Source organism: Rhodamnia argentea, chromosome 5 (genome assembly GCF_020921035.1).
Source record: "Rhodamnia argentea isolate NSW1041297 chromosome 5, ASM2092103v1, whole genome shotgun sequence".
Lineage (NCBI taxonomy): Eukaryota > Viridiplantae > Streptophyta > Magnoliopsida > Myrtales > Myrtaceae > Rhodamnia > Rhodamnia argentea.
The window spans coordinates 31927286-31939759 of record NC_063154.1 but is presented as its reverse complement, the minus strand read 5'-3'; the positions used below and the strand labels follow the sequence as shown (position 1 = coordinate 31939759).

Sequence of the window (12474 nt, the reverse complement as noted above, 5' to 3'; positions counted from 1 at the left end):
GTAAGCCTTAGGGCGACCCAGTGGCGAAGATCCCGACCATGGAGACCATGGGGATAACCCGGTAACAATGATACGGAAAGCAAGTCTTCGATCTTACAAAGAAAGGCGATGGCTCGAAGACCTCGTCTCTAATGCTTTTGCCTTCCACGAGACCGTACTGCCGGATCCGAAGATCGCCTATCTCAAATTGATAAACTCAGTAACAAATAGAGGGTTAAAACCCCATATTGGTATACCCATTAACTATCACATGTCACTAAATCAACAATTTGATAGTTAAATTTAATAAAAATTAACGGAGGGTAAATTTGTCACATGTGTACCAGTTTAGGGTAAATTAGTCACGGGTGTACCAGTTTGGGGTTTTTTGTGGTCAAAAAAATAATTTGGGGTAAATTTGTCACAAGTGTACTAGTTTGGGGTTTTCCATGGTATTAACCCTTTTTTTTATGGCTCCCACAATTTTTTGTCTTAACTGAGACGACCAGAGGGTCTTTTTTAAAAATTTTCATGTTTGGTTAGTGACGAGGGGGAGCAATTTGCTACCGAATTTTCAGCTTCTCAAAAATTGACATTGACTGATGGTTGGTTGAGCCTGTTTGGGTCTTTGTTAATGTTATGACGTTTTGAATAGTGGGATGGATCGGTAGATCTATTGGTGGCCGGTTCAACGGAACCATCGGTTTCGGTTCAGGCAAGCGGTTCCCGTTCAAAAAATAGTTGGAACCGCCGGTTCCCGTTCCGGTTCGGAACCGCTGGTTCCAAGGCCCAATTGCTCTTTCACCCGGTCTACTACTTTTTTTTTTTTTTTTAACCGGCCCGGAACCGACGGTTCCGGGCCGGTTCCAACAATTTACAAACCGGAACCGGCCCTTGAGGGCCGGTTCCGGTTCCGGGCCCACGGGTCCATTTGGCCTCCTCTAGGTAGATCTAAATCTCTGCGGTTTGCCGTGTTTCCTTCTCCATTGATTGCCCTTCCACGTTCCCCTCCCGTCGTCCTTCCGTGCAATCAAATCTCTTCGCCTTCCTCCTCTCTCATCATTCTTGCTCTGTTTCTCTCTTTCCTCTCCTCCGATCAACCATTCTTCCTCTTCATTATCTGCTGCTCTTTTTCCATCATTCTCTCTCTTTTGTCGCTCTCTTTGTCTCTCAAAAAAAAAAAAAAAAAAAATTCAAGGGAAAATGTCTTGCGACTCTGCCGTTTCTATTGCATGGGATGTCTTGAAGATCGTAGCTGTTCCCTTACAGCATCAACTCAGTTACTTCACTTCCTCCAGGACCTACGACCGGAATCTTCGGGAAGAAGTTGCGAAACTGAAACTCCTTTTTGATCAAGTCCGAAATGCCATGGTGGAGGCCAGAAACAATCTTGGGATTGTCTATGATAGTGTCACGTACTGGCAGGCAAATGCTGAGACGACCTTGATGGAGGCGCAACACCTGTTGCGTAAATTCGAAGAGGCGGCCAAGACTTGCTGCTACAGGACTCTTCCCGAACCCAGTGATCTCTATCAGTTCAGCTCGGAGGCCGAGGACAAAATCGAGGAAATTCAGCGACTTCTTCGAATAGGCGCGAATATCGAAGGGATCTATTTCACCGTTCCTGTTACGGGGATTGAGCACAAGGAAGAAGTCCTCTTCGAATCCAGAGCTTCGATCATGTTGCACATCATGGACGCTCTTGCCGATGACAGCAAAAGCGTGGTCGGGGTTTACGGGATGGGCGGGGTCGGCAAGTCCACCCTTTTATCGTCTGTCGAAAGGATTATAAGGAAACAGGGTTCGTTCGATGTGATCGCTAAGGCCGACTTGTTGGGAAAACGAGAGGTCACGAGTATTCAAGGAGCGATTGCGAACCAATTGTCACTGACCATGCCGAACATAGAGAATGACGTACGGCGAGCGGACTTCCTGCGCAGTAGGTTAGATAACGACGGGCAGATGAACAAGAAGGTCCTCATAATACTGGACAACCTTTCGGAGAAGCTCCATTTAGATAGAGTCGGCATTCCTTGCGAACCTGGCAACAAAGTCAGGGGATGCAAGCTGTTGTTGTCGTCGAGAGATCGAAATGTCTTGACTACGCACATGCGTTGCGAGAGCAACAGCGTCTTTCGCCTACCTAAGCTGGATGAGAAAGAGGCAAAGAAATTGTTTGAGACGAAGATGGGAGAGAGAGCTCATCATGATGATGTCAAACCCTTTGTGGCTAAAGCACTCCACAAATGTGCAGGTTTGCCTTTCCTTATTGTCGAAATGGCAAATCATTTTACAGATGCTAGTGAATTTGCATTGAGTGATGCTTTGAACCAAATCGACATGTGCGCAAATGAAGGAATTGGTAAGATAATAAATGAGAAGATCCAATCGAGTTATGATCGTTTAGAAGGCGGGGAGGTGAAGTCATTTTTACGACTTTGTGTTGTTTATGGCGTGGCTGAGCCCAAGCGTGAAAACTTGGTGCGGTACGGCGTGGGTTATGCGTTAGTCTCAGAATATAACAGCATGAGAAGTGCCAGGAATAGGGTGAACACACTGATTAAGACTCTTCAAGACTCCTCTCTTTCGTTAGACCGTGGAGACGCGGATAGTTTCAAGATACATGACTTGGTTCATAAGTTTGTTGCCTTGGTTGCTTCAAGGGATGACCATATTCTCCTGTTGAAACATCAAGATAACCTGCAGCAGGACAAGCTCAAAAGTTGTAGGGCTATATGTATTCCTGATACTGATGCGGTGAAGCTTCCGGAAGAGTTAAATTGCCCTGATTTACTCATCTTTTTGCTGTTCTCTGGCAAAAAATCTCTTGAGGTGTCGGATTCGTACTTCAACTACATGAGTAAACTCAAAGTCTTAAATCTTACTGGGATACGTCTCACTCGTTCGCGTTCGCATTTGCCTTCACCGTTTCGGTTGTTGGATAGCTTACAAACTCTCTGCCTTGATGAATGTTCGTTTGATGATGTATCCATTCTTGGTGAGCTAAAAAAGCTACAAATTCTCAGCTTGGTGAACTCCAAAATTGATCGATTGCCAACAGAAATTGGGCAGCTGACAGAGCTGAGGCTATTAGACTTGAGTAAGTGTTCGCAACTCAAGACAATTGTACCGGATGTGCTTGGAAGATTGACCAAATTGGAGGAGTTGTATTTGGAGAATAGCTTTGATCAATGGGATCCCGTGCATCCGAAAACTCCACGTACTAATGCTAGTCTTACTGAGTTGAAAAACATGCCGAACCTCTGCACTCTGCATGTATCCATTCTCAATTTGAGTGTACTCCCAAAGGATCTAGAGGTGGAAAAATTGAAGGAGTACAAAATCCAAATAGGTGATGTGTCGCACTTGCCATGTTACAAAGAATCAAAGACATTGATGATCAAGGCAAATCCAGGAAGAATTGAACTTTGGGACGCATGCATACAACAAATCTTAGACAGCACTGACTATCTGTATTTGGACGGGTTGGATCCAAGTGTGCGAACTATTTGCAAGTTATCCCAGGAAGACTTTCAGAAATTAAAGCATCTATGGGTCGAGAATAGTCCCTCCGTCCATTACATTCTCCTGCGCCCTTCCGTTACTTATTTTAAGACATTGGAGTCATTAATTCTCAAGAATCTCCTCAACTTGGAAAAGATATGCAAGAGCCGTGCCTTCTCCGAGTCCTTCAATTCATTACAAGAAGTACAAGTTGAAAGCTGTGACAAGATCAAAGTTCTGTTTCCTTTTCCATTAGCAAGGCAACTTCCACAGCTAAAAGAGATTAGAGTTCTCAGTTGCGAATCAATGCAAAAGATTGTAGAAGTTAATGATTGTGGCAAAGTTGAGTTCCCTAATTTGCGGGTATTGGAATTGCGTGAATTGCCAGATATCGAGAACTTTTTCTCTGCGGAGACGGCTTCTTCCAGTAGTACATCAGATGGCCATGTTGGCACTCAAGTTGCATTCTTCTATGGGCAACAGGTAACATACTATCAAAAGAATATAGTTTATAATGACAAATTATAATGCTTATTGATTTTATTATGGTCAGTTGATTTTCTCTAGTTAGATGAAGCAATCTTCCCTTTCCTCTTGTTTTTGTAGTAATCCAACTAATTTTACGAAATCCATGTAGGTTTATTTTTTGATAGGTTCTGAGTTTTTTTCAACTTTCATGCTGCAAGTATATGTATGTCAACAAGGTTGCATAAAGCAAACCCGAAGGGAATTTTGGCATTTAAATAATTCCACGGTAAAGTAATTTCATAGTCTTGTGAAATGGATTCCACTGGAGTTATTTTTTATTTTTTTGAGCTCCCTCTGGAGTTAGTTATCTAACTTTGCTATTGCCTATAAAATATATCATATAGATGACTCAGGTAACAACCAATACGAACAATGGGTAAGAGGACTGGGTTTGAAATAAAAGGAACTATTATAATCTAATTGATGCACATCTTTCGTGTATTGTACATTTAAATAAGCACTTAGTAATTGCTTAAGACCCATAGCTAGAACAGTACACAATTTTGTGCATGTTCATGCACACGTGTACGAAATTGTATAATACTTGCACACTTTTATGTTTAATATCTCCTAATCGTTGGCATTAGTGAGCGACTTTGATGCAAAGTTATACGAAATCCCCCATGGAGATTTAGGGCGATACACATTTACCTTCAACATTTCAAAATTTACGCAAAACCCTTTGAGCCATCAACCCTTCTCCATTTCTTTAGTTGCATGTTCCAACATGTGATTTTTCAAGAGTAAATTTGTAATTCTTCTCTATTTTTATCAATAGAATCTCTCTCTTGCCCCCCTAGATGCATTTACATAAATTATAAATTGTGAAATGAGTATATCATCATTATCATCATCATTATAATTATTGTTGTTGTTGTCATTATTATTACTAGTTGAACTTAGTAAACGAGTGCCCCTTGTTCAGAAACTAATTAAGAAAATTTTACAGTTTTCAATTCGTTGAAGTAACGTTCTCGATATGAATAAATAATGGTTTCTTATTTATCTTTATCCCCTAGAAATCAGACTTTAAGAATTAACTCAGGCGCTATGTAATTGAAAACTTTTGAATATGTAGTTGATGATTTGGATCATAACCACAACAGCCCAATGAACGAAACCCAGAGAAGTTGAACTTGTTGTATAGATGAGAGCGACGGGTGATGGGAGATTGCGAGCAACTTTGCAGGCGAAGGATTTTCGAAAGTTTTCTGAACGAATTACTCTTCTAGAAAAATGAAAAAAAGGGGAATGAAATAAAGCTTTCCATTGTAATCCTGGACAATTGGGTCTCTTCACGTAAAATGTTTTGGTTTTAGACATGTAGGCTATGGATTTAGACTCACCCTTAATTAACTAATGACAGGGAAAACGAACTTCAGGGTAATCTCAAGTTGTTTACTTATCCTATGGTAAGTTGGGGTCTCTAGGACTTTCAAATGTACGAGGACTTGAGGTAACAAAAACTTGTAGGAAATTTGAGATTGCTGCAGCTCATTACGAAACACAATAGCTAATAATTTGATTTAACTTTGTTATTAGGTAATTGTCAATTGATGGCATTCTACATGTCGCGATCTCTATAGCTAAATCAAAGGATGAGTCACGATCTCTATAGCTATATTGAAGGCCATGCAACGAAGGAAGTTAATGTTAATGATGGGAAGTGTGTGGCCATACAATCTTGGATGAATATTAAGATTTTATAGCACAGTAATTTACTTCTCATGATTGCAATCTCATCTTGTTGAGATAGTCAATCACTCGTTGCAATGAGCAATTTTCTTTTTGGTAGTAAATTGCCTATGTCTTCAATAATCACGGTCATTGTATAGTTCATTTTTTCATGGTAGTAATCTCCACTCGGGAGATAGTAGACCTCGACGGATCTTTTTAGCCCTCGACGGGTCTTTTTGCATTGTGGGTCACTAATTTTCATTGTCATTAGTAAAGTGAAGGAATGCTAATTTTTTACGACCGTACTTCCCCTTATGTTAGTAAATTGCAAACAAATTCTAATTATGAAGACATACCTGGTTATATTTTTAACAAAAAGTAACGTTCATTAGTTGTTTTTTGGGTCGTAAAATACCTGATTGAACAGTAAACTAGCATTTTTTTTAATCATAGATTTTTGTAAATGCAAAAATTAAACCTAAGGGTCGTAAATTCCCTTGCTCGTAAATTTCTTTCAACCACCAACAATAATTTGCTATAGCATGTATAAGTCTCCTACCTGTCCTTTGCAATTGTAAATGCTATTGTTGATGGGTTTATCCCTCAGGTCTTAATCCCGTCCTTGGAGTCCTTGATAATGGTTGGACTTCCCAATTTCAAAGAAATATGGAGCGATGATTCTTCATTGGGGCTGGCCGGTCTCCAATCTCTCGAGGTGGTGAGGTGCAAATCCCTCTCGAAGGTTATCAACTTCGGCTCGCTAGTAAAACTACGCAAGTTACGCACCTTGAAAGTAGCACGTTGTGATTCGGTGCATGCAATTTTTGACCTTGATGAATCAAGTGCCAATGAAAATGGTGGGATTCCCTTTATGCTAGACACCCTTTGTTTAGAGGAATTGTCAAGCCTGAGGCGCATATGGAGCAACAATCCTTGTGGTATAGTGAGATTCGATTATTTAAAGCAGTTAAAGGTGTCTGGCTGTGACAACCTCAAGTTTATATTTTTTCCATCCATGGTTAAATCTCTTGCACAATTGGGAGATCTAACGATACAAAATTGTAAGATAATGGAGGCCATCATTGCTGAGGAAGAAGAGTTTGGGACGGAAACATCAGAAGCTCTAGCATTTCCGATGTTAACCTCTTTATGCTTTGAACGTTTAGAAAGTTTGACGTGCTTCTCTCATGGAAATGGTAAGATTGATTTTTTATCGTCGTCATTGATGATCTTGTAAATAAGTTCATCTATGCAATACTAATGGTTGCAATTTTTCCATTCAATAATCAATCGTTGGCAGGTTCACGGGGAGTTCGGAGTCAATATCACATTAAATCACCCTCCACCGCCCTCTTCAATGGAGAGGTACGCCTTCAACTTCACATCAAAATAGCAATTATAGTAGATTTCTGTTGGAGTAAGGTACGTGGCATTAATGTTATGTGTCATGGTATCTGGGACGTTTACTTGCTGCGCATTTTGAGTTGCCACATGGCACTCCAGACGATTAGCAAGTCTAAACTCACGCCAGTCCCAAGAAAGCAAGAGTTGGATCAATCACATGAAAACATTAAAAAAATTATATAAAAAAAGACATGGGAGTGTAAATGACTAATGTGCCCACCTATATAAATAATTGAATATAGCCATTACATAGTTACTCTGGAGTCAAGGCATAGCGAACTAACTAATTTACCTATAGAGCCTACTTTGGTTAAAAATTATTGAGAAAAAAATGAAATTAATTCAGATTTGGGTCACATTCCACGTAATCACTGCCCCCTAAAATCTGGATAAGTCAAAAGTAAAGTTACAATTCAAATTGAGATTTTTTAATTCAAAACGAGAATTAAAATAAAGCAATACGGATACAGAAGTGGGATGCTTAATCTTCAGTGAGCTCAATTGTTAACTCTTAAATTACAGGGTGAAATTCATTCCTGGCAACTAATAGTCTAATAGTAACGGGTTTTGTACTCTGGTCATTAGACTTCTAATTTGCAAAATGTTGATCATTCTCTTTGCAAGGGAACTTTTTTTCGTTCTCAACTCATCTTGCTTCCAATGAGGATTCCTCCCTCTAATAGGTGCTTGCTTCGTTCAATGCTACTGTTTTTAATGAGTTTTGGCTTCGCAAATGAACAACGTAATTCTTCCTGTATAAATTTCATTTGATGAGCTTTATTATTTTTTCTCGATATTACAATTTGCATAGAAAATCTCCTATGCCATATAGCAACGACAATTAGGAATTTTCAACTGTTGTCAAGTCACCATGTTTGACATAATAGTTATAAATTTCACCTTTTTTCTTTTCCAAAACGAGGGATATACAACTTAACTAAGTATTTTTATTAAAACACATTCCAATTTTACACTAACGACGAAATTTGTATCCCTGCAACGTGTGAGAATGCTGCTAATTGCCTCGAAATTAAATGTAGAGGAATTATGCGAAGGAGTCTCTCAGCTCCGTAGTCTCCCATTAAGTCAAGCCATTTCATCGATTTTCTTTGAACATTTTCTTACTTGCCCCTATCCTCTTATTTGTGTCGGTTAGTAAGATTGCTCCAGTTTTATCTCCTTTGTCATGGCTACTGAATCTAGTTCTTACTTAGGACAGACCCAAAAAAAAAAAAAAAAAAAAAAAAAATCTAGATCTTAACAAAGATGTACTTCATATAAAAAAAATGACTAGCGGACAATTGGAGTTCATGTGTCGCGAGCGAATTTGTAATTATGTCATTAGAAAACTTTGTATTGTTGTTAATTAAGCTATAAAACTGATGTGGATTAAGTTCATGTCAATTTGTTATCACTTTTGGATTTTCCATAAAATGGTGTAAGTGTTAATTCATGTTAGAAATTATCAGCCCTTTCACTCCTCATTTTTTCTACAAAATTCTCTTTGTCCTCACTCGCGTGCATGATTGCTTTTGCGTACTTTGAAACTCAATGGATGGATGAATTTCATAGTAAACTTAGATAGCATTAGTCCCCTTTGAATAAAAAATATCATGCTACACTCTTGTAGATTAGAGGGTAGATTAGACATCTCCATCACTTTTTTAGAATAAGGACTTCTGGAGTTATTTAGAAAAATCAAGAGATCATTAAAGCAAGAAAAAAATAAATAATGATTGTATAGCCAAAAAAAAGGAAAAATGAGAGAAAAAGGAAGAGAGAGAGAGAGAGAGAATCCAATCACAAATTCATGCATGTGGAAGGAAAAGTAGAGCAAATTAAAAAGGACGTGACGACAAAAAAAATCAGATAAGTTTGGATGGGAATCAATTTTTCATTTTTTTTAATTTTATCAAGGTGAACATTCAGTAATTGAATTCTTTTCATATTTTGTTCTCCTTTTTTTTTTTTTGGGATTAGAGTTGATACGCGATCCTCAAGACTAATTTTGTTTTCAGATATCCCTTTCAATATTGGAAAATAGAATCTTTTCATTGTTCTTGTCAATCTAAAAACTCAAATTTGAAGTATGATTCCGCATTTGAGCATTCAACAAAGGTAATATGTCCATGATATTGTCGCACCCAAATTAGCAAGTTGGAAGTGACAATTTATGACAATACTGATTATTATCTGGCACCTTAACGCTCGAGTCTTATGTGATATGCTTAACATCTTATAATATGGGAAATATATATGCGTAGGATCTGAATATCGATTAATGTACAAATTTCATCCGAAAATCGATTTTTTTGCTAGCTAGTTTGAATTTTGAAATGAAGTGTTTGATAAATCCCTTACCCGCTCAATAAAAAGAAACTCTCTTACTATACTATCTCGGTCAATCAAACTAATGATGAATTAATTTCCTTTTTTTTTTCAAAATTTAGAAACGCGATATCCTTGACCCCCCAGTTATCAATGGAAAAAATATTTATTATGTTAAACCGGAAAAAACGTTGCCTTTATCTTTCGATCATTACCCTCCTCGCTCAATAGAAACAAACAGTCTCAACTAGAGTAACCTACAGGCCTCATAGCACTCTTCTATATTTAACAAAATCCTTTCCCGTGAGCAACGCAGGTTGCATTTCCTAGATTGGAGACAATGAAAATCACAGGCATGGATAACATCGAGATGATTTGGGACTCTCGAATTGCTGCGGATTCTTTCCCCGCTCTAAAATCACTATGCGTGGATGAATGCAGAAAGCTAGTGAACATCGGTCCTTCTTGCATTCTACGATGGCTCTGCAACCTGGAAAAGTTGGAAGCTAAAGCATGTGGTTCGGCTGAAGTTGTTTTCAAACTTCAGCAACTGAATTCCCTGGATGGAAATGATATTGCTTCTTTTCGGTTGAGAGAGCTTAAGTTAATAGAATTACCAGAGCTAAAGAGTGTATGGGATGAGGAGCTCTTCCATGAAGTTAACTTCCAGTGCCCACGTTCTGTTGGTATTTTTAAATGCGAGAGCCTCACCTCTCTGTTTCCAGCCTCAATGGCCAGAGATCTAATGCAACTTGAGGAGTCGGAGATCAATGAATGGGGCAATGCGGAAATCATTGAGGACACCTCACATGCTTCACATTGGCTGCCATTGAAGACCTTGGAAGAGCATGGCTGTGACGAAGGGGAGACACTTGCTTTGCAACCTGAGAATAAGATGTCACTTCGTAAACAGCCTCCTGTCTTGGTGAAAAAGGTACGCAAGAGTTTCTGTTTTGCTTTGCATCCTGAGAATAAGATGTCACTTTCGTAAACAGCCTTCCGTCTTGGTAAAAATGGTATGACCCAAGATTTTTTGTTTTGCTTCGATGGTGAATGTTTGACGTCATGATTAAGGTCACAGCCAAGTGTCTGATACAAGTGGCTCTACAAAGGAAGACGTAAACTGTAGGCCTGTCTTTGGATCCATTGAAATTTACGACACCGAAGCATCATGTTTTCTTTAATTAGTGACTGAACATTCTTGTCAACTTCTGATATACCACGTACATGCTTATTGACCCCCCTTGAAAAAGGGTTTAGGCTAATTCTGCCGGTTTAGCTTTCTCTTAAGTACCACGAAGATTGAAAACACGTGGAATGCGGTGTGATATTACGGTGGACCGGGCGTGCTCTCTAATCTGAACCCTACAGAGAGGACTAATGTTATACTATAACGGAATGATGGGACATTCTTGCTGACATTAATCCCTGAAATATTTGGTATTGTGACTATAATTGATGGAGAAGTTATTTTCACGAGGTACGTATCTATTGAAACGTGAATGAGAGAAATTGTTTAAGTTCAGTTACGGATACAAGTCAAATCTAAACGGATTGATGATAATCTCTATTTCATGAGGGCACATTTCCTCCTGGTAAATCACATGAGACTGAACATCTTAGAATGCAGTAATTATTCGCGATATGCAGCAGTTATACCATAAACAAAAGTACTCTTTTAACTAAGCAGCCTTTACACTGATTTGACTATTTTCTCAGGGCATCACTGTGGAAAGCAAAGGAGGCCCAAGTCGTGTGCTAAGCATATCAGCCTTTTCAATGTATTTTATTCATCTGAACACTCTGGAAGTGTCACATTGTGATGGGCTAGCGGAAATGTTCACACCGGCAATTGCTAAAAATTTGACGAGACTCACAAAATTGAAGATAAGTAATTGTAAAATGTTGACTCAAGTCATTAGTGATGAGGGGAGTAAGGAGGAGGATGTAGTGAATTTCCATCGATTGAAGTATATGGAACTCGATGGGTTGATAGGGTTGAGATGTTTTAGCTTAGGTAGATGCACTTTGCAATTCCCTCTCCTGGAAGAGGTCATTGTGACTGGATGTCTCAATATGGAGTTCTTTTCTTGCGGTCCAATAGAAGCGCCACAAGTATCACGAGTACAAGTATCAGGAGCACAAGTATCAGGAGTACAAGAATCAGGAGCAGAGCCGTATTGGAAGGAAAACCTTGAAATCACTATCCAAAATATGTTTGAAGAAATGGTATACATCAGTTACCATCTTATTTGTAATTGGATGATTTTGATAACCCACATAGTAATTACTTTGTGCTAACTGAAAGTTTATGTTTTTTTTTTTTTTTTTTTTTGGTCATAACTGAAAGTTTATGTTTATTGATGCATTTTTTGACAGGCTATGGTTCCTGGAGTAAAGTTTATGCGGCTGTCTGAGTGCCCCAGGCTGATGGAAAAATGGCACAACGTAATTCATCCCATTAAGTCACCTTGGCAGTTAGAATCGCTGGTGGTGGATAAGTGTCCATCATTTAATAATGCTATTCCATCCACATTGATGCCCGTTTTAAACAATATGAGAAGATTGCAAGTGCGCGATTGCAAGTCACTAGATGAAATACTTGATCTTGGAAGGTTAGAGGCCGTGGGAAGTACTCCTCTGCTGCCTGAGCTACAACATCTGGACTTGGTCAATCTACCAAAGTTGAGCCAATTATGGAACAAAGATCTTCAAGGAACACTGCCCTTCAAGTCTCTAGGAGACCTAACCCTTTATAATTGTAGCAACTTAAGACACGTTTTCACTCCATTGATGGCTAAGTGCCTTGCCAATCTTGTTCGAATGGACATAAAGGAGTGTGGTCACGTCGAAGGAGTGATCACGGCGGAAGAAGGGCAGGGAAGTGCTGTGGAGAAAATTACATTCCCAAGCCTTAGTTCAATGAGGTTGGAATGCTTGCCTAATTTGACTAGTTTCCTCTCAGGGAAGACTAATACGTTGGATTGCCCCAGATTACAAGATCTAATCATTGCCCACTGCCCCAAGATGAGAAGTTTGACTTGGCAAGCTTCT

The 12474-nt window shown here is 39.1% G+C and overlaps 1 protein-coding gene across 1 annotated transcript; it reads left to right on the top strand.

Moving 5' to 3' along the window:
* The first annotated feature begins 1182 nt into the window (after window positions 1-1182).
* Window positions 1183-11837, top strand: LOC115745820 (probable disease resistance protein At4g27220). The gene is made up of 6 exons (XM_030681422.1): window positions 1183-3966; window positions 6296-6884; window positions 6989-7053; window positions 9737-10354; window positions 11525-11597; window positions 11800-11837. The coding sequence occupies exons 1-6, from the start codon at window positions 1183-1185 to the stop codon at window positions 11835-11837; spliced, it is 4167 nt and encodes a 1388-aa protein (XP_030537282.1).
* Window positions 11838-12474: the final 637 nt, after the last annotated feature.

What these genes read in the sequence shown, in the direction of transcription:
- LOC115745820 (XM_030681422.1), top strand. Translation starts at nt 1,183, where the DNA reads ATGTCTTGCGACTCTGCCGTTTCTATTGCATGGGATGTCTTGAAGATC. An exon ending in CTCCTGTCTTGGTGAAAAAG is followed by an intron (nt 10,355 to 11,524) that starts GTACGCAAGAGT and finishes GCGGTCCAATAG; the next exon opens with AAGCGCCACAAGTATCACGA. An exon ending in CAAGAATCAGGAGCAGAGCC is followed by an intron (nt 11,598 to 11,799) that starts GTATTGGAAGGA and finishes ATTTTTTGACAG; the next exon opens with GCTATGGTTCCTGGAGTAAA.